At 45.4% G+C, this 21,794-nt stretch overlaps 1 protein-coding gene across 21 annotated transcripts in view; it reads right to left on the bottom strand.

Moving 5' to 3' along the window:
• Window positions 1-21,794, bottom strand: part of CAMK2B (calcium/calmodulin dependent protein kinase II beta) — a 1,630,344-nt gene that overhangs the window by 99,108 nt on the left and 1,509,442 nt on the right. For all 21 annotated transcript variants that reach the window (XM_069618980.1, XM_069618981.1, XM_069618979.1 and 18 more), the window contains one exon: window positions 13,173-13,267. In XM_069618980.1, coding sequence (XP_069475081.1) covers window positions 13,173-13,267 — 95 coding nt within the window. The remainder of the gene's footprint in view (window positions 1-13,172; window positions 13,268-21,794) is intronic.

Raw genomic sequence — 21,794 nt, 5'->3', positions numbered from 1 at the left:
TGAGACGCGAAGAAAGGCAGACCCGTGAATGAACTTGGAAGTAATGATAGCTGTAAAACTAGCGATACTGAGTAACTGAGTGGTCAAGTGAAAGGAAGTAGCCTCCCGAAAGTCTCAGAGAAAGGTGAAATGTTTGTAGCGATAAAGTGAATGAACTGTAAAAGCAAAGTGATCAAAATTATCCCAGAGAAAAGGGGAGAGTAAAAGGTTGAACGTTGAACTTTGGTGCTAAGGGCAGTGAACTACCCAGACCAAGAAGCACTGGTGCAAACAACACAAGAGTGTGAGTCGGAAGGAAAGTCGAAGTGGTCCTGTGGAGGTCTGTTGTAAAAGCCATGCACATACGAAAGTCTTCGACATCAGGAAATGGTCTGAGCCCGACAGAGGGAGACCGGAAGTGTAAGAAGTTAGGGGACGGGAACCCCTAAAGAATGCGACTTGGGCTTGGGGAAGGGAACCCCTGCAAGCGTTGTGAACTTTTGCTTTGAAAGGTATATGCCCGACTGAGAGGGACCGGCGTGAACTTTTTGTTTAATTGTGTTTTAAAAATCTGGAAATAGAGACTTTAACGTGGAAGGTCAGGCGGAGCTCGATCCACGTTTTGAACTGACTGTGTGTTAAAAACCTGAGCCAGAGTGTGTCATGCTGCCTACGGGGACCGCCTTACTCTGTGCTGTCTAACGTGGGAAGGAGAGCTGACTCGACCACATGTATTCTTTGTATTTGAACACTGATTTTCCTTTGCATACATATTCTCCTTCACACACTTTTGTAAAAGAGATAGGGCAGGCATTACCCAGAAATTTTAATAAAGGTTTTACAAACTGTATCTTTTGTTTCAGTGTCATACTTGTGATACCATGCCTCCCTTACAAAATACACATAAAACAAATGTATTATATAGACCAATGCATTATGAACTAAAGATTGGAAGCAGTTGGTGCGCAGATCAATTAAACATGGGTTGTTTTTCTGACTGGGGCCTTGAGCACACCACCATTATGTTGGGAATCCACTCCCTAACCATTGTACTAGCTGTTATTCCTTTACAAATTATTGATGGATTCCCATATGACATAACTGTCAGACCTAATGAGTGAAGCACCATCTGCAAACTATAAAGGTCAGTTGGGTGTAAGGTTTTTGCGGATACCCACAAGTCATGTGTAATGAATGTAGTAAAAACTAAATATTTAGTATTTGTACAGCTCAACAACATGGCATAAGGGTCTCCCTATAGAAACCATTGATTTCTTCCTTATGTCATGACTGTCAAAGTTGTAATGAGTAAAACTACATTTGAAAACTATGAATAGTGTTGTATATATGTATTAATTGCAAATCCAGATTCCATGGAATTGTATGAATGGAATGTGGAATGCTGGATAGCCCGAGCTGAATGTGTGAAGAATGTTTTAGTCTGAGAATGGGTGTTGAGAGAGGGGAGAGCTGAGAAGAGGAGGCCGCTAGGGCTGCTGTGAATATAACTTAAATAAAAAAGCTCTTCTTGAAAAATTACCTGAAGTGTGTAACTTCAAGAAGTAGAGACATAATACTGACAACGAAGGTGAGATGTTCTGAACCTGCCAGCGGCCCCACATGGAGGTCGGCAGCGTCACGCCTGAGGAGGAATTTCTGGTGCCCATTGGTGCCTAAGAGTACTGAGCACATTCGCTCCCCAACTAAACTGTGAAAAGCATTTTTTGAGGCACCCGTTACTCGTCTCACGCGCTGATAGGGCAACAGGCACGCTGCGGGGGGCACCTCCACGCGGCCTGCAATGTGCGCCCTTGAAAACAAGAATGCTACAAAATGAAGAGCTGCAGCCGCTGTACAGGCCTGAGCCAGATGGAGGCGGGACAGTGCACGCAAATGCCCTAGGAGGGACCGGAGCGGTGCTGGGACATTCCTCAGACTATAAGAAATAGAAGGAGGGAGAGAACAGGAGTGTATGCAGTCCTGGAGGAAGCAAGGTCATTGTAAGACGTTCTCTGGAAGAGGACTACTCTCAACCTCTGCAAGTGGTTGGGAGAGTGTGTCAGAGAGGACACGCCTATAAGGGAATCATGAGACCCTCACTGGCAGAGGATTTCCCCAACCCCTGCAAGTGAATGGGAGAGAGTGCAATCAAGGGCATATGTAAGATAATAAAGCCATGTCAAACATTTCAGGGCCCCCTCTCTTTTTGCCCTTGTCTGGAGACCCAGCTATCAAATGGCAAGACTGGAAAGAACAGTTTCTCTGATACTTGCATGGGGTTTATGATTTAAATTTTGCTCCTGATCAGAAGGACTCCCTCTTGCACCACTGCCTGGGGCAGGAAGGTCAGTGCATTTACAGGAGGCTCCCAGAACTCCCAGAACTCATCACAGCAGAGATATCTGAGATAAGCATCATCAAACTGGACACACATTTTATAGTAAAAGAGAACAGGATTTTAGCCAGGTATCACTTTGCTACTGGAGATCAAAGAAAGAATGAGGAATTCATAACGGTCCTTCGAGGTGTGGCCATCAAGTGCAGATGTTATCAATGCAAATATGAGCACCTTAGGGACCAACATGGTTGAACATACCAAGACCTGCATGAGAGAGTTGAAGGCAGATTCGGAAAACATAGTGGCAGTGTCACGAATCAGGTCGAGTGGGGTGCAAAGCAGAAGGATGAGAGTAAGCAATAGCCTATGAGGCGGTTGGAAGTGAAACAGAGGTCTGAATGAAGACCCAGTAGAATACGATATTTTAGTTTTGGCAGTTCTGAACAATTTGCAAATGATAAGGAATGTTTTGCACAGCACGTGATCTGCCGGGAGTGGGGAAGAAAGGGACACTTGGCATGGTGTTGCAAGCAATGGATGAAATATGGGATGGTAAAGATGTATCGTCCTCGGTGAGTGGGTGGTATGACCCTGATGATGAGGTTTGCATGGTTACTGCAGTAGATGCCAGGACTAAGAGAGTTAAGCCGCATGCAGTAATCAAGATAGCTGGTGTTGGTATGAATTTGTTGATTGATAGCGGGGCAGACTATACCCTCATGAATGTGAATACATGGAGAGGCAGGTTTGAGTGTTGTGACCTGCAGGAGATGACAGTAGCAGCACATAAGTATGCAAACTTCTCATTGACATTGTGAGAGAGTTTGAGGCACAATTTGGATTCAAGGGGCGTAAGGCAATGGGTGTGGTGAGAGTTACGACTAAAGGGGTAACCTGTTATCGTGGGATACACAAGCAGATTTAGTCATAAGGTTGGACCTGGAGCACCCTTCACAGGTATTGGTAGTGGAAGGGAGAGATGTGGCATGGCAACAGGCCATAAAGCACTGGTATCCCGGTGTGTTCAAAGAGATGACTGGATGTCTCCATTGATTTGTACATTGCATTAAGTTGAGAGTGGATGCAGTACCTGTTAGGGACAAGGCAAGGATGAGTCTGGTTGCTTTAAGGTCAGAAATAGAAGAACTTAGCCGCATGATGAGCGAAGGTATCATAGAGGAGGCGAAGGCGGTGGAGTGGATTAGTCCTGTTGTGGTGGTGCGCAAGCCTAACAGTGACTTGAGGCTCTGTATTGATTTGAGGGTGCATAATAAAAGTTTGGTCCCGGAAAGATTCACTTTGCCAAGGATAAATTATCTATTGATGGAGATATCTGGTGCTGGGATATTCTCTACTTTAGATTTGAGAGCAGCATATCATCAAGTTTGTGCACTTGTGAGGAAGTACCATGTGAAGTACCGCTTGGCCGCTGGGGAGCTCTGATTTACGGCACGCTGAATGCTTTCATTTTGGACATTCTGAACTTTCTGTGTGAACAGTGTCTTTAAACAAGATTAACGTGTCGGCAGTGGACATGCTTCTTGTTTGTGAGGCTTGGCGTTTCCTCTACATAGCGAATATGCTCGCGCACCTGCGCATGTGCACTTGTGAGGAAGTACTGTGTGAAGTACTGCTTGGCTGCTGGGGAGCTCTGTTTCACGGCACGCTGAATGCTTTCATTTTGGACATTCTGAACTTTCTGTGTGAACTGTGTCTTTAAACAAGTTGACTACAGCACTAGGACAGAGATAACAAGAGTATATATGCTTCAAGTACAGTTATTGATGTTTGTATTTGTATTTTATTTTAGATTACTGTGTCAGCAGTGGACATGCCTCTTGTTTGTGACACTTGCCGTTTCCTCTACATAGCGAGAACGCTCGCGCACCCGCTCACGCGCACTCGTGAGGAAGTCCCGTGTGAAGTACTGCTTGCCTGCTTAGCCGCAAAACCGTGGGCCAGCGGGCATACTTCCAATTACTTTTGTTTGTTTGCTTTTAATTTCCTCCTGATTTAGTGGTTAAAGACTTTTATAAATAGATGCATGGTTCACCCTCTTTACTCGTTGAAATCTAGTATGCCTGAACATTTACAGAATTTATCTGTAATGACATCAACTGACTCTGCAAGTGCCACACGCTCGTCCCATAAATCTATCATGTTGACTCGATTCAGTTCTCGGAATACATTACGGAGCGCCAGCACATTACCATTCTTTAAGATGCTGCAAGCGGAAGGGAATACTCCAGCTACCTCTAGCAAACAACACATGTCGGCCTTTCCACCTCGTTATGAAAGTCTGTTACAGAGGCATCCCGACACTGTGGCCATTATATCCGAGCCCCACTCGCTTTCAGATCATACCATCCTTCATTCATCAGAAAGCAGGACGCTAAGTACCGCAGTGATAGAGTTGACATGCCAAGATCATCAGTCATCCCCGAGTCGGGATGGTTTGGATATCTCTATATTCGCAAATCAATGCGAATCGCCCATTTCTATCTATAGTGAACGAACCATTTGTCATGAAAGGTGTTCAATATATTCCTCCATTCGGTCAGTTTCCTTACCTTATGCTCACCCAACTCCACGTCAAAGAAGGAAAACTCTGAACACCTAAGTTACCAAGGCCAATACAACCATGATTGAGTTGGCACTAGCAGCGATTAACACCACAATGCTGAGTCTTTTTAAACTTTTTGAATCATTAGACGCCAAAGTAGCGAAACAATCTGCTCAACTAGATCATCTTTCTCAGTGGTTTGATTCTAATTTAAAAGTCTCACTCATGTTAAACAAGTGTGATTCCAATTCAGAGACACCATCTACGGACATTGTTTCTATCCCTGTCACAAGTATATCGTTGGTGAAAGAGCATGCTGCATTTCTTCCAACATTTTCAGGAATTATTCGACCTGTATCGGAGCCCATAGTATGTCTGTCTGAGCAAGAGCCTAATGATTTGTGGGCTAGCGTTGAGAACATTGCAATTAGCCCTTCGAAGCATAATCCCCCTGAGAGCAATTCTGCTTGGAGCATAGTTAATTTGGGTGAGCCACACACCAAAAAGACAAAAAAAGGCCCCCGTTGTTTTGTATAAAAAAAACAAAAACATGGCGGCTATTAGAAACACTAAAGATCCACTTAGTTCCCTTTTTCAAGCCATTACTGCATGCCGAAAAGTCTCAGATGCCGCCATGGAAAAAACTGAATTACCAACTATTTCTACAGTTGATGTGGTAAACGTGTGAGATGTTATCATCATCAAAGACTCTGCATCCAGTATGACAGACCACCCATCCCAAAGATCATCTGGACATGTTACGGTACCCAAATCTCCGCTTTCTTATCCACCGTTAAATGACCTAATTCAAGTGATTCAACAAAGTGAGCAAAGTGGTCCTATAGTGACCACAAATAAATCTGTTGAATCAGTGGCGTATGTCAAATCTCTAACAACAAAACCGATCTAAACATCAGATCCGGCAATTACCTTCTCAATGGAGAATCTAAAAAAAGCAGTTGATGGTTACCTACAAAACCGCCCGTTGACACTACCTGCCAAAATAGCTTCCCAGACACAATCCGAGACATCTGTACAGGCAAAATTGGCACACACAAATTCTTATCAAGTAGCTGGACATTCTGACATTTTATATACACAAAGATTATCCAGTAATCACGTAGCCTTTCTTCCTAACTCCATCCAAGTCACCAACGCAGGAAGTCATCAAGCAGAAACAACCAAATATCCAGTAGTCGATCACAGAACATTGCATCATCCACAGTGCCATAAATCTGCTTATTACTCTTTAATTATGAAGTGCTGAGATGGTCCGTTCAAGACGTGTAACCTTAATAGGTGAAGAGTTGGAAGACATCACATCAGGAGACCTAGACCGGATTGAATTTCTTTCAGATACAAACTGCTCTTTTGTGAGGTTATGCATTCCCTATGGCATCGTATTAAACACCATTTGGAAGGCTAAAATGGTGTTGTTCGACATGGGATTTTTGATCGCTCAAGATTCTGAACGGTTCACAATGAGAGCTGAATATATGAACTCTAAATCGCATATCAACCCAGGGGAATCAACAGGGGTTCGAACGTATTCTAGTGTACTACATCCAGCTGTGGCTTAACCACCAAAACAGAATTTTCTGTGCTCCCTCGCCATAGCTAGTTGGAATACACAAGGGCATACTCACCTTCAGACATCTGTAAGCAATTTCACTACTACATATGATATAATAGCATTCCAGGAGACGTGGCTCACCCAGACTCCTATCTGAGATAATTATGAAGTTGCACTTTTACCAGCAATTGCCGCTGATAAAGAAGACCGTCTTCTGGTCTCCTGGTGGCGGTAAAATGAGTCACAGTTATTCTATCACCCCGTGGGATTCAGTCAGTTCCTTCATCCAACTAGTGAAGATTTTGTGTCCACATCACAACATTGCATTGGTAAATATATACCGAAATACGGTAGGTTTAGTAGATGAGGCATTTTACCTAGGCCTAGTGAGATTATTAGATCTGGTTCTTATGAGTCCAGATTCAACAGTCACTATGCTAGTGGGTGATTTAAATTTAGACTGTATGAACACAAATCAAAACCGTAAGCTAAAAGAAGTTCAAAGATGGACCTCATTTATGGCAGAAGGGAATTTCTGTATGGTGAAAGGATCGGTATTTGGTGACATCCCTGCTCAGAAAAAGTGGCACAGAGAGGCCGCAACTAGCATTATTGATTATATTTATGCAAAACAACGGGGGGTCTGGAAAGGGGCAGTGAGCTAAAGACTTGGTAGAGTCTCTCCCAGGGGTTACTCTCCCAAGTACAGGTCATTGGGCTGTGTTCCTGCTGGTAGAGAGATTCCCAGACCCCCCCTGTTTTGCATAAATTAACACTGGGTCTCACCCTAAGTTAAAAGGGCAATCCAGACGTGGACCCCTTGCTCACTGTTCTTAGAGAGACGCAGCTTCACCTCACTGATGATGCCCAACAAGGCTGAAACACGTGTATGGGCTTGCTGTTTGTACTCTTGTTCAGAGGAGAATTGCCTAGTATTTCGGTGCTGGACTGCCCCTAGGCAGGACAAAGACTGATATGCAGGGGCATTTCTTCTCTGTGAAAGGGACAGTGAGCTAAAGACTTGGTAGAGTCTCTCCCAGGGGTTACTCACCCAAGAACAGGTCATTGGGCAGTGTTTGTGCTGGTAGAGAGATTCCCAGACCCCCCCTTGTTTTGATTATATTTATGTTGATTTAAAAAATTCTACTAGGTTACAATCGTTTGAAATAATTTTGCAACATCAAAGTGATCATAACTTATTGTCACTGAAAGTGCTTTGGACATCTGACATAGTAAATAGTCAAAAATATAGGACGCGACAACAATTAGTAATCAATAATGCTAAATCACGCTTTTGTTGGTCTGAACCTAAATTAGCAGCCTTTAGTTGAGTAATCAACGTCAATTCAAAGTTAGAATCAGCTGAAAAATATTCTAATCTATTAAATTCATTTAAAAATACGGTCACGACCATTGGTTCAAGAGCATTTAGTCATTCACACACATTTGATCCGGGAATTAAGGCCAAATGCGCCGAATATCGAAGAGAAAGAAAGTTCATTCTCTCCTATCCGAAGTCAGCCCGTTTTGGAGCGCCTAAAAACGGGGAAATGCAGATACAAAAATTGAAAAATTGGATATGGGTGCGAAAAGCCCTCCTATTCCAAAAGGATAGTGACGCGATGCTGAAAGCCATGGCTAATAAAAACTTGGCAGAGATGTGAGCCTTATTTAACAAACGCATGTATTATTCTCAAGCAGATGCACAATATAACGGTCTGCAAGAACATCAGTGGGTTTCTCATTACACAGAATTATATTCTGATGTAGATTTTGATAAAATGAATTATACCCAACCATCAACCTCCAATTGGTCAGTTGAATGCTCGAATGTTATCATTGAAGACTTGATCAAAAAAGCCAGCTCTTCTTGTGCGGCTGGCCATGATGGGCTTAACAGTGTAATGCTAAAATCTAATTCCCACCTGTGGGCAAATATATTGAAGAAGATCTTTCAACAGATCTTGATCACTCGTGTCATACCTCTATCATGGAAGACCTCATTAATTGTTCCGGTCTTTAAAAAAGGAGATTGCATGCTTCCACAAAATTATAGGCTGATTGCGTTATTGGACGCGCCGGGAAAAATCTGCGCGAAGTTAATCTTGCGAGATTTTAATGCATGGACGCAATCATCTTCGCGATCCTCGACAAACTGGCTTTGTAGCTGGAATGGGCACCAACATCAATTTGCTGTGTTTAAACAGAATACAATCACAATGTCAGACAACAAAACAATCCATCTTTTTTGCGTTTGTAGATCTACATTCTGCATTCGATTCCATCTCGTGAGTGATTCTTATGTCAAAATTATGCAGAGACGATTGTCCGTCCACATTATGTGATATTATCTATCAACGTTTATAACAGCGGTTGGCTTGTATAGGTGTAAGAGAATGCGTTTCGGTCTGATTCCTGCCTGAAGTGTTTTCCAAAGAATTATGAGCAAGTTGTTTAATGCCATAAAAGAGGTGCGCTGCTACCAAGATGACATTTTAGTGTGGGGAAAGGATCAGAGGGAGCACGAATTGAGGCTGAAAGGGGTCTTAGGGAAGCTGTGTGAAGCAGGCCTGTCGATTTCTTTAGAGAAATGTAAATTCTGGATGTTCAAAGTGCAGTATGTGGGACATGAGCTGTCGGCTCAAGGGATCAAGGCAAAACTGGATGCAGTGGAAGCTGTGATGAAATTGAAAGCTCCCGGAAGCAAATCAGAATTGTCCTCATATTTGGGTTTGATAGAATATTATGGGAAGTTCATGAAGAATCTGGCCTAGAGAACCAGATGCATGAGTGAGTTTACTAAGAAGAATGTGAGATTTGTGTGGGATGAGAAATGTGATACAGAGTTTGAGGTTATAAGGAGGAGTTTAATGGATGCACCCATATTAAAGGGTTTCTAGGAAGATTGGGAGGTTCACGCGCATACGGTGAAAGAGGACATGTAACAGCTGTAATATTTAAACGAACACTGACCTGGGTTAGTTTACAAGCCCAGAAGAAGTAGATTAGCAATGCCTTCTAAACGAAACCTGACCTCCTGAATTATTATTATTATTTGAAAATGTATAAAGCGCATCTAAGGCCCAAAGGTGTCTAGGAGCTAATATCAGCAGAGACGCATAGGAATTTCATACTCATCCCCTGCAAAGAACTGATTTCGGGCAGGAGGGTTTTCAATGCTCTACAGAAAGGGAGATACTCATCAATTGCTCTTAAAGATAGCAGGAGTGCATTCCATAGACTTGGGGCCAGGACTGAGAAGGAACAACCACCCATTCATTTCCACTGGTACCTTGGTATCTTAAGGAGTAAGTGTGAGGCGGAGCGTAGTTGTCTGGCTGGGTAGTAACGCTCTATCTTACTTTTTAGATACTCTCGGCCAGCATGTGCCCAGCCCGATGGGTGACACATAGCATCTTAAACTCAATCCATGTTGCCACTGGCAGCCAGTGCAGGTGATGCAGAAGAGCAGATGAATACCAACAGGTAGGCCGTGTATCCCAAAGGAAACACCCAAGGGAAACCATTTTGGGGAAGAAAACCCTTGTAGACATGGTATCACAATTTTCAACAGCTTTTATATCCCAGCAGCTGTCTGGAAGGCGAACACAGGGCCGATGGTACAGGAGGGTCCTAGAAAGGAAGCCATGAAAGAATCCAGCCACAAGAGCAGGAAAAGAGGAAACGGGGAGCAGAAAACTGGACAAGTAACAGAATACAGAATAAAACAGCAAGAAGAAAATAACTAGTAACATCAGGGCTCAAGAGAGCATAGCGAGGCAATCTTCCTACCTTGTACGTTCCTTAAATTCTCAATGCAGCCACATCCATTTCCTGAATGCGTCGCATAGGGAATTCGCATCATACCACACATGGAGCATGGAAGGATAGACTCAACACCATCTTGCAGGTGGTGAATGCGGCAGGCAATGTGACGTCTGCCCCAGCATTGCCATAACGACCAGAACGGGCCTGTTTCCTGACAGGACTTGGATGTGTGCTCATGCAACAAAATGGGCAAGAGCTACAGAAGGTGGCATTTGCATTGCGTGTCCTTAGAGATCCAGAGATGAAGTATTTGGTTGTGGAAAGGGACGCACTGGCATGTGTTTGGGGTTTGAAGATCTTCAAAAGTTACGTGTGGGGTAGGATGTTTTTTTGTACGGAAGGGCTGGCCTACTAACAAACTAGCGAAAGAGTAGAATCAGTACAGGAGGATAAAGAATGAACTGAATGTGGAGAAGGGGATGTTGGTCATAGGACACCTCATACACCTGGTACCAGAAGGATTAAGAGCATCTGCCATGGAGGTTGCTCCTGAGGGGCATTTGGGAATCCGCAAGACAAAAGGAATGTTCAGAAAGTATTATTGGTGGCCAATGATGGACTCAGATGTATAGCAGTTGCTTAAAAGATGTGAAGAGTGTGGGGATAGTGATAAGGTGTTGAGTACTAGGATTCTCCCAATGAAAGTGGTGGAGAGTCCCAGTTGGTTGTAGGTCACTTGGTCGAAAACCAAATGATCGAATGCCATTTGATCGAGAGTCAAATGGTCGAAAAAATGGTCGATTTTATTTATTTATTTATTTTTTTTTTTTATGGGGGGGGGGTTCCCCCCAGCCCCCCTTTTTCTATATTAATTTTTTTTACCAAACAAAACGAAAAAAAATATATAAATAAATAAATAAAAAAATTCGACCATTTTTTTTTCGACCATTTGACTTTCGATCAAATGGTCATTCGATCTTTTATTTTCGACCATTTGACCGGACACCATCCCAGTTCTCTGTGGGATGTTGTGGCTGCAGACATTTTGGGTCTGTTGGCGGTGAGAGGAGGTCAAGGGAACTATATAATCGTGGAGGTGGACACGTTGTCTAAGTGGCCTGAAGGTTGTGTTGTGAAAGATATCAGTGGACAAAGAGTGGTGCATTTTTTGGAGTCGATATTTTGGAGAGAGGGTTTTCGTGGCAAACAAAATAAAGGTGTTTTTGCTACAGAATAGAGTACAGTATGCCACCACGTTGTTATATAATTCTAAAGGGAATGCCACAGTGGAGACATTCAACAGGGAGTTGATGGACGCTGTCAGGATAGCTGTGGCAACAGGCAGGGATTGGGTACATGCTGTAATAGAGAGTTTTCCAGTATAGATTAGCTCCTCATCAGAAGACAGCTGTATTACCTTCTGAGGTGTTAAGGAGAAGAAAGTTCAACACGAAATTTAGTTGAGGATGGTTGAATAGGTACAAAGAGAATACAGAGGTTGTGCGAGAAGAAGATGTTAAGAGGAGAATAGAAGACAGTCGGCAGCTGGCAATAGAGAGGTACGATAGAAAGAATTGTTTGAGAGATGTGTTCATGCGAAAAGGGACTATGGTGACAGTGAAGTTGGAGAGGCATGTGGTAAGGTGCGTTGAACTACTCAAGAGACATGATGATTGTGGAGGACATGGGAAATACTGTCAGGTTGATTAATTGAGAAAAACGGTGACTGGAGAGGTTGGCAGTGCTAGCTACCAATAGTGAAAGGGCAGAGCATTCGTAGCAGGTGGCGGTAGACATTGTTAATATTACTAATCATAAGGGAAGGAGGTGTGTTGTATATATGTATTAATTGAGAATCCAGATTCCATGGAATTTTTTGAATGGAATGTGGATAGCCCCAGCTGAATGTGTGAAGAATGTTTGGGTTTGAAGAATGGGAGTTGAGAGAGGGGAGAGCTGAGAAGAGGAGGCAGCTGGGGCTGCTGTAAATAGAACTTAAATAAAAAAAGTTCTTCTTGACAAAATCCGATATGCAACTTCAAGAGGCAGAGACATAATAAATAGCAATTGGGTTCATGATTTCTGTGGCTATCTACAAGTCACGTATAATGAAAAACAGCAAAAACTAAAATGTGTGAATAGCACAAAGCCTCAAAAACAAAAAAAATAATGACTATGGGTTGGTTTGAAGCTCAGCTACATTTTGCATGCTTTTCTAGCTGACTACAGGTTGTATCCATACACCCTGTGGTTGCAAGTCCAATGCTTTACCCACTGGAATAGTGGGTCGCCCTTTAGAAATAGTAGAATTTTTCCATAGGACATAACTATGAAAGGTGTACTGAGTGTATCTCCATCTGCAAAGTATAAATGCCAATTGGGATCAAGCTTTCTGCTACTATCTACAAGTCACTTGAAAGTAAAATAAACCAAAAACATTTCTGTGTCTAATATAAATCATTAAGAACTAACATGTGGAAGAATGATTACTTCTTGTGTGGCTCAACTGCATATAGCAAGTTTTTGTGCCTGACTGAGAGCTTCACACAACCACCTCGGTGGACACACTTGTGTATAGGCGCATAATAAATAACAAATCAATCAATAAGTCAATCAATCAATGCTTGTCCCATTCAGCTAACATATCTCTCTTTAGAAGTTGTTGTTTTTTCCTTATACATATTTTAATCAACAACACACACCACGACTGTGCAAAAATGTGACCCACCTTCATACTTTAGATTTAATGCGTTCCAACCTCATATTCAGTGCAAATTTGTTCAGTTCAGCTTCCAGAGCAAACCTCAAGAACAGTGGAAGGCTTATTAGATACCCAGTAAACAGATTAGCAATGCGTACGGGGCAATGGTAATGATAGCATGGAATTCTATTGCCCACATGTTTGCTCCTTCAAAGGACTCTGCACAAATTGAAGAAATAAGACTACTTACAATTCTCAAAGTAAAACCGATGAAAGTCCATCCCCTCTACTAGGTTGCCCAGCGCTTCGGGTTCGAACGACGTTAGTCCTGGATCGCAGATCTTTCTAAGAGAGGGAAAGACATCTCAAACTTAGCTGGTCTCGTGAATTAACTAGATGTTCCTCATACCCAAATGGAAATTGTATTATTTTATTTATTATGTATTGGACATTTGTATGACACCTATACAGCAGAAAGTGTTTCCAGGTGCCACAAGACTAAAGGGGGGTGGGTGGCAGAGGAGAAAAACAACATAACTGTCTTACTAGGCCTTGTGACATTTGGATTCTGAAAGTGCAGTATCAGTAAGTGCAGGGCATGGGGGCAGATCAGGGTGAGAGGGAGGGATAGGGAGAGGGTGAAGGAAGAAGTAAAAAGGATGCTCAGGAGGTCATGTGCCTGGGGGAGCCAGGGGTAGGGGTCAAAAGTGCAAGGGAGGAGGGGTGGAAGGGCCTCAGAAGGCTAGTCAGGGAAAGGTGTCCGAGGGCAAGTGCAGATGAACAAGTTACTTTCCCCTGGTAATGTTCTTTCGACTGGATTTTCCTCCCACATATTCCACATCTTTGATATTCGATATCCAGCTTCAGCTGCTTCGCAATTTTTTTTTCAGCAGAGGTCATTGTGCATCGATTTGCGTCGACTCGATGTCCCTCGAAGGCCTCTGTCTCGAGGATGATGTCATCGAAGGCATATATTGCACGCACAGCACCCGTTGGCTCCAGTTCTATTTTTTTCTTACAGTAGAAATGCCCACATAACCACAGGAATGTCCATACACAGCCTTGAAGGAATGAAAGCTGTAATAGCATGGGAAATTCTACTGTGGGGTAGGTTGGGATGGCGATGAGGAATAAGTGGGAGAAACATCCAGTCGAAAGAACGTTACCAGGGGTAAGTAATTTGTTCTTCAAATGGGTTGTGTCCTCCCACGTATTCCTCATCTTTGATAGACTCCCAAAGCAGTGTTTGATTTGGTGGAGGGAGTAGAATTTAATTTTTTATGGTTTTCATAAACCAAATGCATGGCTGCTTTTCCAAAGCACCCATCCTGACTGAGGGAAGATTCCAGGCAGTAATGCTTTGTGAACGTGTGAATAGTGGACCACGTTGCTGCTTCACAAATACTTTTTATCGGTACACCCCTTTGCAGGGCTGTAGAGGTAGCCATGCCCCTGGTGGAATGGGCCCTTAAATCTTCAGGAGGATCCTTCCCTGCCAGTCTGTAACATTCTGAGATAGCCAGAATGATTAATCTGGATGAAGGCTGTTTAGTAACAGCCTGACCCAGTTTGTGGCCTGTATAGCCAATGAAAAGTTGGTCATCAATGCAGAGTTTTGACAGTCTAGATATATAAAAGCTTAAAGCTCTGCGAGGGTCTAACCTATGTAACCTCTCCTCCTCCTTGCTAGGATGAGGTGGGGGATAGAAAGAAGGTATAAAATGTTCTGTTCTATGTGGAAATCAGAAATGATTTTGGGTAAAAATTAAGGTTTAACCCTTAGAACAACCCGATCCTTATGAAAGATAGTAAAGGGTGGCTTGGATGAAAGTGCCTGAAACTCACTCACTCTACGGGCCAAAGTTAGAGCTAACAAGAGAATGGTTTTAAAGGTTAACAACCTTAATGGACATGAATGTAAAGGTTCAAAGGGGGCACACATTAGAAATTTGAGTACCAGATTAAGGTCCCAAATTGGAACCTGCAAAGGAGATCTAATCTTGAAATATGAACATTCTTCTGACGAGCGTTTAAAGATGAATAGCACTGCCAAATAGCCCTTAATAGGTCCAACCTGGAGCCCCAGATTGGCTAAGGATAGTAGAAAGGTTAACACTACTGGTGTTTTGCAAAGAAAGGGATCTACATTCCTTTCCCTGTACCAGTTGCAGAATTTGTTACAACGGCAACAGTACAAGGACTTTCTTTCTGGCCTTCTGGCCGAAAGCAAAATCTCCATTATGCTATCTGGGAGGTCCCAATCCTTGAATCTCAGCCTCTCAGTGTGAAGGTTGAGTGTCTTGACGTCTGGATGGAGAACCTGACCCTTCTCTCACGAGCGAAGGTCCCCTCTTGTTGTAAGACGTATTGGATGGCAGATGAGCATGTCCAGAAGGTCCGGGTACCACTTCCTCCTGGCCCAATCCAGGGCAATTAGGATCATGTGTTTCTCGAACTTTCTCAACCTCCTGATCACATGAGGAATGAGGGGAACTGGAGAAAATGCATAGTGGAAACTCCCAGTCCACTATGAACGTGTCTCCTAGAGCTCCTCTTGGGGGAAATTCCCTGGAGCAGTACAGTTCGCACTTCCGGTTGATACTGGTTGCGAACAGATCCACTTGAGGGGTTCCCCAAAGGGTGAAAATCTCTTGAAGGACATCCTGAGCTAGTTCCCACTCGTGGGATACTGTGCTCTGCCTGCTCAGAGCATCCGCAGCCGTGTTCTCTTCTCCGGCTAGGTGAACTGCCGAAAGAGAGATTACTTCTGGAATTGCACAGTACCAGAGCTGCATTGCATCTCTGCACAGTGGTAGTGACCCTACACCTCCTCTCTTGATGTAGTACATGGCCAATGTGTTGTATCAGGACATTCTTTCCCCGTGCAGAGCACAGGAACGCCTTCAGCGCTAGTCTGATTGCCCTCAGCTCCAAAAGATTGATATGTAGTTTGCATTCCGATGGAGACCAGCGACAGCCTACTATCAGATCATTGCTGTGGGCTCCGCACTGAGTTAGGCGTCTGTCACTACTGTTGTCTCCGGCCCTGGTTGCCAAAATACTTCTCCCTTCCGAATGTTGTCCTCACAGGCCCACCACAGAAGATCCTGTGTGACCCTGCTTGGAACCTGAAGTAGGTCCGACATCTTTCCCGACAACTGGGACCATTGAGTCCTGAGAGCCCATTGAAGGGAACTCATTCTCAGGCGGGTCTCTGGCACCATAAAGATGCAGGATGCTATGAGGCCGAGCAACCTCCATAAATCAAAGGCTGGGAGACGCTGGGCACTTAAATATTTGGTGACCATCTGTAGAATGTCTTGAGCCCTCACCTCGGGTGGCGAGCTCTTTCCCAAGGATGTATCCAGAACAGCTCAGATGAACTGGAGTTTCTGAGAAGGTGTCATATGGGACTTCTTGAAATTGAGGGAGAAGCCCCATCTGTGAAGAGAGTGGCAGGTGACGTTGAGATGATCCAGGACTTGTATGGGAGAATGCGCCCTGATCAGCCAATCGTCCAGGTAAGGGTAGACATGAATCCCCCTCTCCTGAAACTCGCTGCCACTACCGCCATCAGTTTGGTAAATTCCCTTGGGGTGGAGGTCAGCCCGAACGGCCGAATTAGAAATTGATGAGAACCGCCAACTGCGAACCTCAGGTATTTTCTCTGCTTGAGATGTATTGGCACATGAAAATAAGCATCCTGAAGATCCAATGACACCATCGAATCCTGGAGTTGGAGGGCCTGAAGGATCTGAGAAAGTGTGACCATCTTGAACTTGTCATGCCTGAGGAACTTGTTTAAGTATCTCAAGTCCAAGATGGGTCTCAATCCTCCGTCTTTTTAGAGTATTAAGAAATAAGGGGAATACCATCCCGTGTTCCTCTCCGCTACAGGCACCGGTTCTCTAGCAGGGTTAACATTTCCTACACAAGGAACGGATCTGGAATTCTCAAACAGTGGTTCCCCGATGGATTGCTCTGATGTCTCTGTATGAAACGAAGGCAGTAACCGTGGGCTATGGTTTCCAAGGCCCAAGCATCCGAAGTAATGTTTCGCCATTCTTCTAGATGCTGTGTCAGTCTGCCCCCCACTAGTGAACTGTGACTCAAGAGCTCAGAGAGGTTTTGAGGTGGCTGATGCAGTGGCAGATGGTAAAGATGCCCCTGCTTGAGCTGGCTTTGCACCTCTCCCTTGTCCACCACGAGGGACTCTTCTTTAGCCCCTTTGACCAGCCATTCCTCTTGCCCTTCCAACTGAGGAGTAGTAGCGAAAAGATCTACCCCTCCAAGGCTGTCCACTAAGTCGAAAAGGCTGAGGTTGCCTAATAGCAGCACCTAAAGATTTGGCTGCCGCCTTTGACGTCTTTAACTTCTCAAGGCTCTTGTCAGCCTTGTTTCCAAAAAGATGAGACCTGTCAAAGGGCATGCTGAGGAGCCTGGATTGCACATTCGGTGCAAAACCTGACTTCCTCAACCACACAAATCTGCCCATAACGGTGCTAGTAGCCATGGCTCTGCTGATGCTCTCATCAGACTCCAGACCTGACTGAAGAGACTCACACATGGCTTCTTTGCCGTCTCTAACTATGGCTAAGAACCCGTCTCTTTCATCCCCTTCGGGAATGTGCTCTGCCGCCATGGACATGCAGTCCCATAGAGTGAATGTACATTTTTCAAGGGCACATGGGGAGTTGGCTGATTTGAGCGCCATACTCCCTGCAGAAAATACCTTCCTTGCCCTTCCATCTAGGGTAAGCCGCTTGCTTAGAAGTTGCAGTAGCTGCCTGTATCACCAGACTCTCTGGAGTGGGGTGTTTTGACAGGTAGTCTGGGTCAATACTGGAAGGGCGGTACTTCGTGTTCCAAGTTTTTATTCACAGACGGATTGGTTTCTGGTGTTTTCCAATTCGTCGCCACCCTATTTTGCAGAGCAATGTGAAAAGGTGATATAGGATCTGACTGAGGAACCTTATCCATGATGTCTGTCAGATCATCCTGTTGAATGGCAATGGAGGCTTATTCCACCCCATGTAGTGCACTACCTTGGACATGAGCTGTCTGTATGACGCATCAGCATGCTCCCCCGCCTCTGGCCTCACAAACTCCAGCTCAGGTAGTTGTCTACCCCACTGGCCGTCTGCAGGTTGTCATAAAGGTCTCTCAACATTGACTCCTCTGAGATAAAACTTTCTGGTACATTTGGCGTACCAAATTGGAGGCCAGATGGTGCCTCGTTATCTGAGGGCTCATTCTCCTCATATATAGAGGTAAGAGACTTAAAACAGTTCTTTCTTGGTAAAGGCACATAGGGATTTTCAAGTATCAAGTGTTTAATGAATGCTGGAGGAGCCGTCAAAACTTTTTTCACTGGCACCATAGGCTTTGATGGGGCGCTCAGCAACAATGGTGCAGCTGGCAATGATGGCGCAGCTGGCGTTGATGCCTTCGGCGTCGAAGTGAACGTCGAGGGTTTGGCTGGATTCGAAGGTGCCAGCGGGTTGATGGTGTTAATGACCTCGACTTATGCTTGTGCTTTCGGCCCGACAGATCCTTCGATGACACGTCATTGGACAGAGGCCTCAGCGGCTCCCATTGAGGGTCAGGCCTTCGTCCCGGGCTCGAGGACCCGCAGAATTTAGGTCGAGCCCTTTCCTTCCTGGCTTATTTCAAAGGCGCAGTAGGATGATGGCTTTCAAGCTTTTGTTTTTCAAATATCTTTAGCATCTCTGCTCTGAAAGCCTCTCACTCAGCAGGAGTGGATTTTTTAGTGGGGTCAGATACCCTCTCAGGGGAAGCGTCCGACGATGAAGTCGACCTATGGGGCCTCCTCTTGGACTTCTTCGACGATGATGAGGAGTGATGTGAACCGCTCCTCGATCTCAACCTCTTAACCATCTTCATCCGAGGAGAGTCGCCTCTCGACTCGTCTGTCGAAGATTTCTTGGTCGGGGTAGATGATTTGGGGTCTCCACCTACTGTCAATTTTCCCTTTTGTTCCTTCAAGGCCTTTCCTGTCATCGACTGGCACTTGGAGCAGTTCGAGGTGTTATGGTCTACCTGAGGCACCATAAACATATTCGATGAGGATCGGTGATTGACATTTTCAACCCACAATCACGACACTTTTTGAACCCGGTCTTCGGGGTTGTCGGTGTCGACGAAGAAGACATTCTCGATTTTTCAAAGTAATGAAGTCGTCACAAAGTAAAGAAGCGTGCCGTATTTCTCAAAGCGATAGCCTTCACTGAAAAATGGAGCCGAAGCAACGGGCGCTGCACGTGCTATATATGCTTTCGATGACATCATCCTCAAGACAGAGGCCTTCGAGGGACATCGAGTCGACAACATCGACGCACAGCGCCCTCTTCAGAAAACTTTTTGCCGAAGCAGCTGAGGCTGGATATCGAATATGAAAGATGAGGAATACGTGAGAGGACACAATCCATTTGAAAGACCGGGATGCAGGGGGGAGACTGGTCGAAGGAACCCTGACCCCAGTGAGACTCAAAAGGGACACAGGCAACCAGTTGCAGCGGCAGGAGGAGACTAGAAGGGGAGGGAGAGAGAGAAGGAGGAGAAAAGGAAGGTCTTGAGGAGTTTCCAGAACTTAAAGAGATCCGGCTCAAGATAGAGAGGGGCAGGGAGTCTGCTCCAGAGGGAGGCACCTGCGGCAGAGAGAGATCTAACACCCACTCTCTGCTTGGGGAAACGTCTAATTTGCAAGAGAGCTGGGGCTAGAGGATAGGAGGTCTCTAGGTGTGAGGTATTTAGGGAGAGAGAGTTGGATGTAGGGAGGTCCCAGGCCCCGGAAATCCTTGTGAATGATGCAGAGGTCCTTGAATTTGATCCATGCAGCCACCAGGAGCCGGTGGAGGGATTTTAGGGCTGGAGAGATGCAGTCCCTGGGCTTGGGCTAAGGATAAGTCTTGGGGCCTCCATACCGGCCCCTCGCGGGACCCAGAAAGTATGTCTGGTTTTACCAGACGTCTGTTCCGAGTCCCCCTAGGGGACCTCGTAATCAGGCATCCCGTAATGAATGGTGCCAGTCCCGAACGGGAGCCGTTCATTACGGGACCGCCAGGGTCATAATGAGGCCCTTGCAGTCCTATTCTGGATTAGTTGAAGAGGGAGGAGTAAGGAAAGTGGCAGATTAAGGATGAGGCTGTTGCAGTAGTTAAGCCTTGAGAGAAACAGAGCTCTGGAGACATTAGGTTTCTGGGGGAAGATGAGGAAAGTGAGAATCCCTCTGAGGAGGTGAAGCTGATAGTGGGCCTTCTTGGTAGGGTCAGCGATATGAGGTGAGAAGGAGAGAGAAGAGTCGAAGATGACACCCACATTTTTAGCCTGGCACGAGGGCGAGGTAGGGGGCCCAAAGAGGGCAGCCAGAGTGTAGGTGGGAGCGGGGGGGTAGGAGTCCCAATGAGAAGGCTCAGTCTTACTGGAGTTAAGGCAGAAATCACTGGCAGCATACAATGTTGGGGGGATGAGGGCAGAAGGGGCTTTAAAGTCGGGGTCTGCGAGCAGGTCATCACGGGTGTTCAGGAGAGCAGTTTCCGTGCCTCTGCTGCTCTGAAGCCAGACTGGTGGTCGTGGAGGCAGCCAACAGAATCAGTGTGATGGATAAGGTGGGAGATAGCCACCTTCTCCAGGGGTTTGCCCAAGAAGGGGGTAGTGGAGATGGGACAGTAGTCAGTTGGGAAGAAAGGGTCTGCAAACAGCATTTTTGGAGGGGGTGCACAAGGGTGTGCTTGAGGGAAGAGGGGAAGGAGCCAGTGGTGAGAGAGGGGTTACAGAACTCTGCCAAGGAGGGAGCAAGAGAGGCAATGTTGTCCTTGATAGTTCTAGAGGAGCAGGGAAGCACCTGTTTGGAGGAGACTTTCATACAGCAGACTATCTTGGTAACCTCATTAGGTGCTATGGGTGAGAAGGCGGAGAGAAAGGGGAAGGGAAAGGAGGTGGCAGAGGGAGGCCTGCAAGCAGGCGGGGGATTGAGGGGGTTAGAGAAGAGAGAGAAGACAGGAAGCCCTGAGTTATGATAGTGAAATGGATGGCTAACGCATGCAGAGGGCCTGAGAAGGAAGAGGAGAAGTGGATTGGCAAGTAGGATTGGCAAGTTTATTATAGATTTTGAAAAGTTCAGCCGTATTATTAGTGGCCCCAGAGATGCAGGATTAGATATCGGCCCATTTCTTGGAGCGGATGGAGTGTCTGTATTGCCATTGGAGCTGGCGAAAGGCCAATTTGTCTGTGGATGTGCTAGAAGGCAATCATTTCCGTTCTGCCACTTTGCACCTGCGTTTCAACAAGGCTAGGTCGGAATCATGCCAACTATTGCACTTAGATGCAGGCTTCATGTGGATCCTGATGGCTGGGGCAAGGATGTCAAGGGTGTTGGAGAAGGAGAGATGAAGGTTAGAAAGAGCTGAACCAGTGTGGGAGAGGAAAGCGTGGTCGGACTAGGAGAGAGGAGTAGTGATAGGGTCGGAGAGGGAGATATCAGCAGAGATGAGCGCATCCAGGGTGTACCCAACTGAGTGGGGAAGACCACAGGGAAGAATACTGAGGGCGAGAGAGTCGCAGAGGTTGTAAAAGTGTAGAGTGGCCGCATCAGGAGAATCAAGATGAATATTGAAGTCTCCAAGGAGGAGAAGCTTAGAGGTAGATGTCAGAAGAGAGGAGGCCGAGGTAGGCCCACTCCAAAAGGAAGGGGGAGATCGGCCCAGGAGTCCTGTAGATCATAGAGAGAGTGAGATAGAGGGTAGGAGAGATGCAACACTTGCAGAAAAGACATTCAAAGGAGGAGTAAGAGTGAGTGGGTATGATGGAAGCAGGAACCCATTCAGAGTAGATAAGGGCCACTCCCCCTCCA

This window comes from Ambystoma mexicanum, chromosome 10 (assembly GCF_040938575.1).
Source record: "Ambystoma mexicanum isolate Mex_15411 chromosome 10, UKY_AmexF1_1, whole genome shotgun sequence".
In the NCBI taxonomy this organism is placed as follows: domain Eukaryota; kingdom Metazoa; phylum Chordata; class Amphibia; order Caudata; family Ambystomatidae; genus Ambystoma; species Ambystoma mexicanum.
This window is presented reverse-complemented; position numbering and strand designations above follow the sequence as displayed.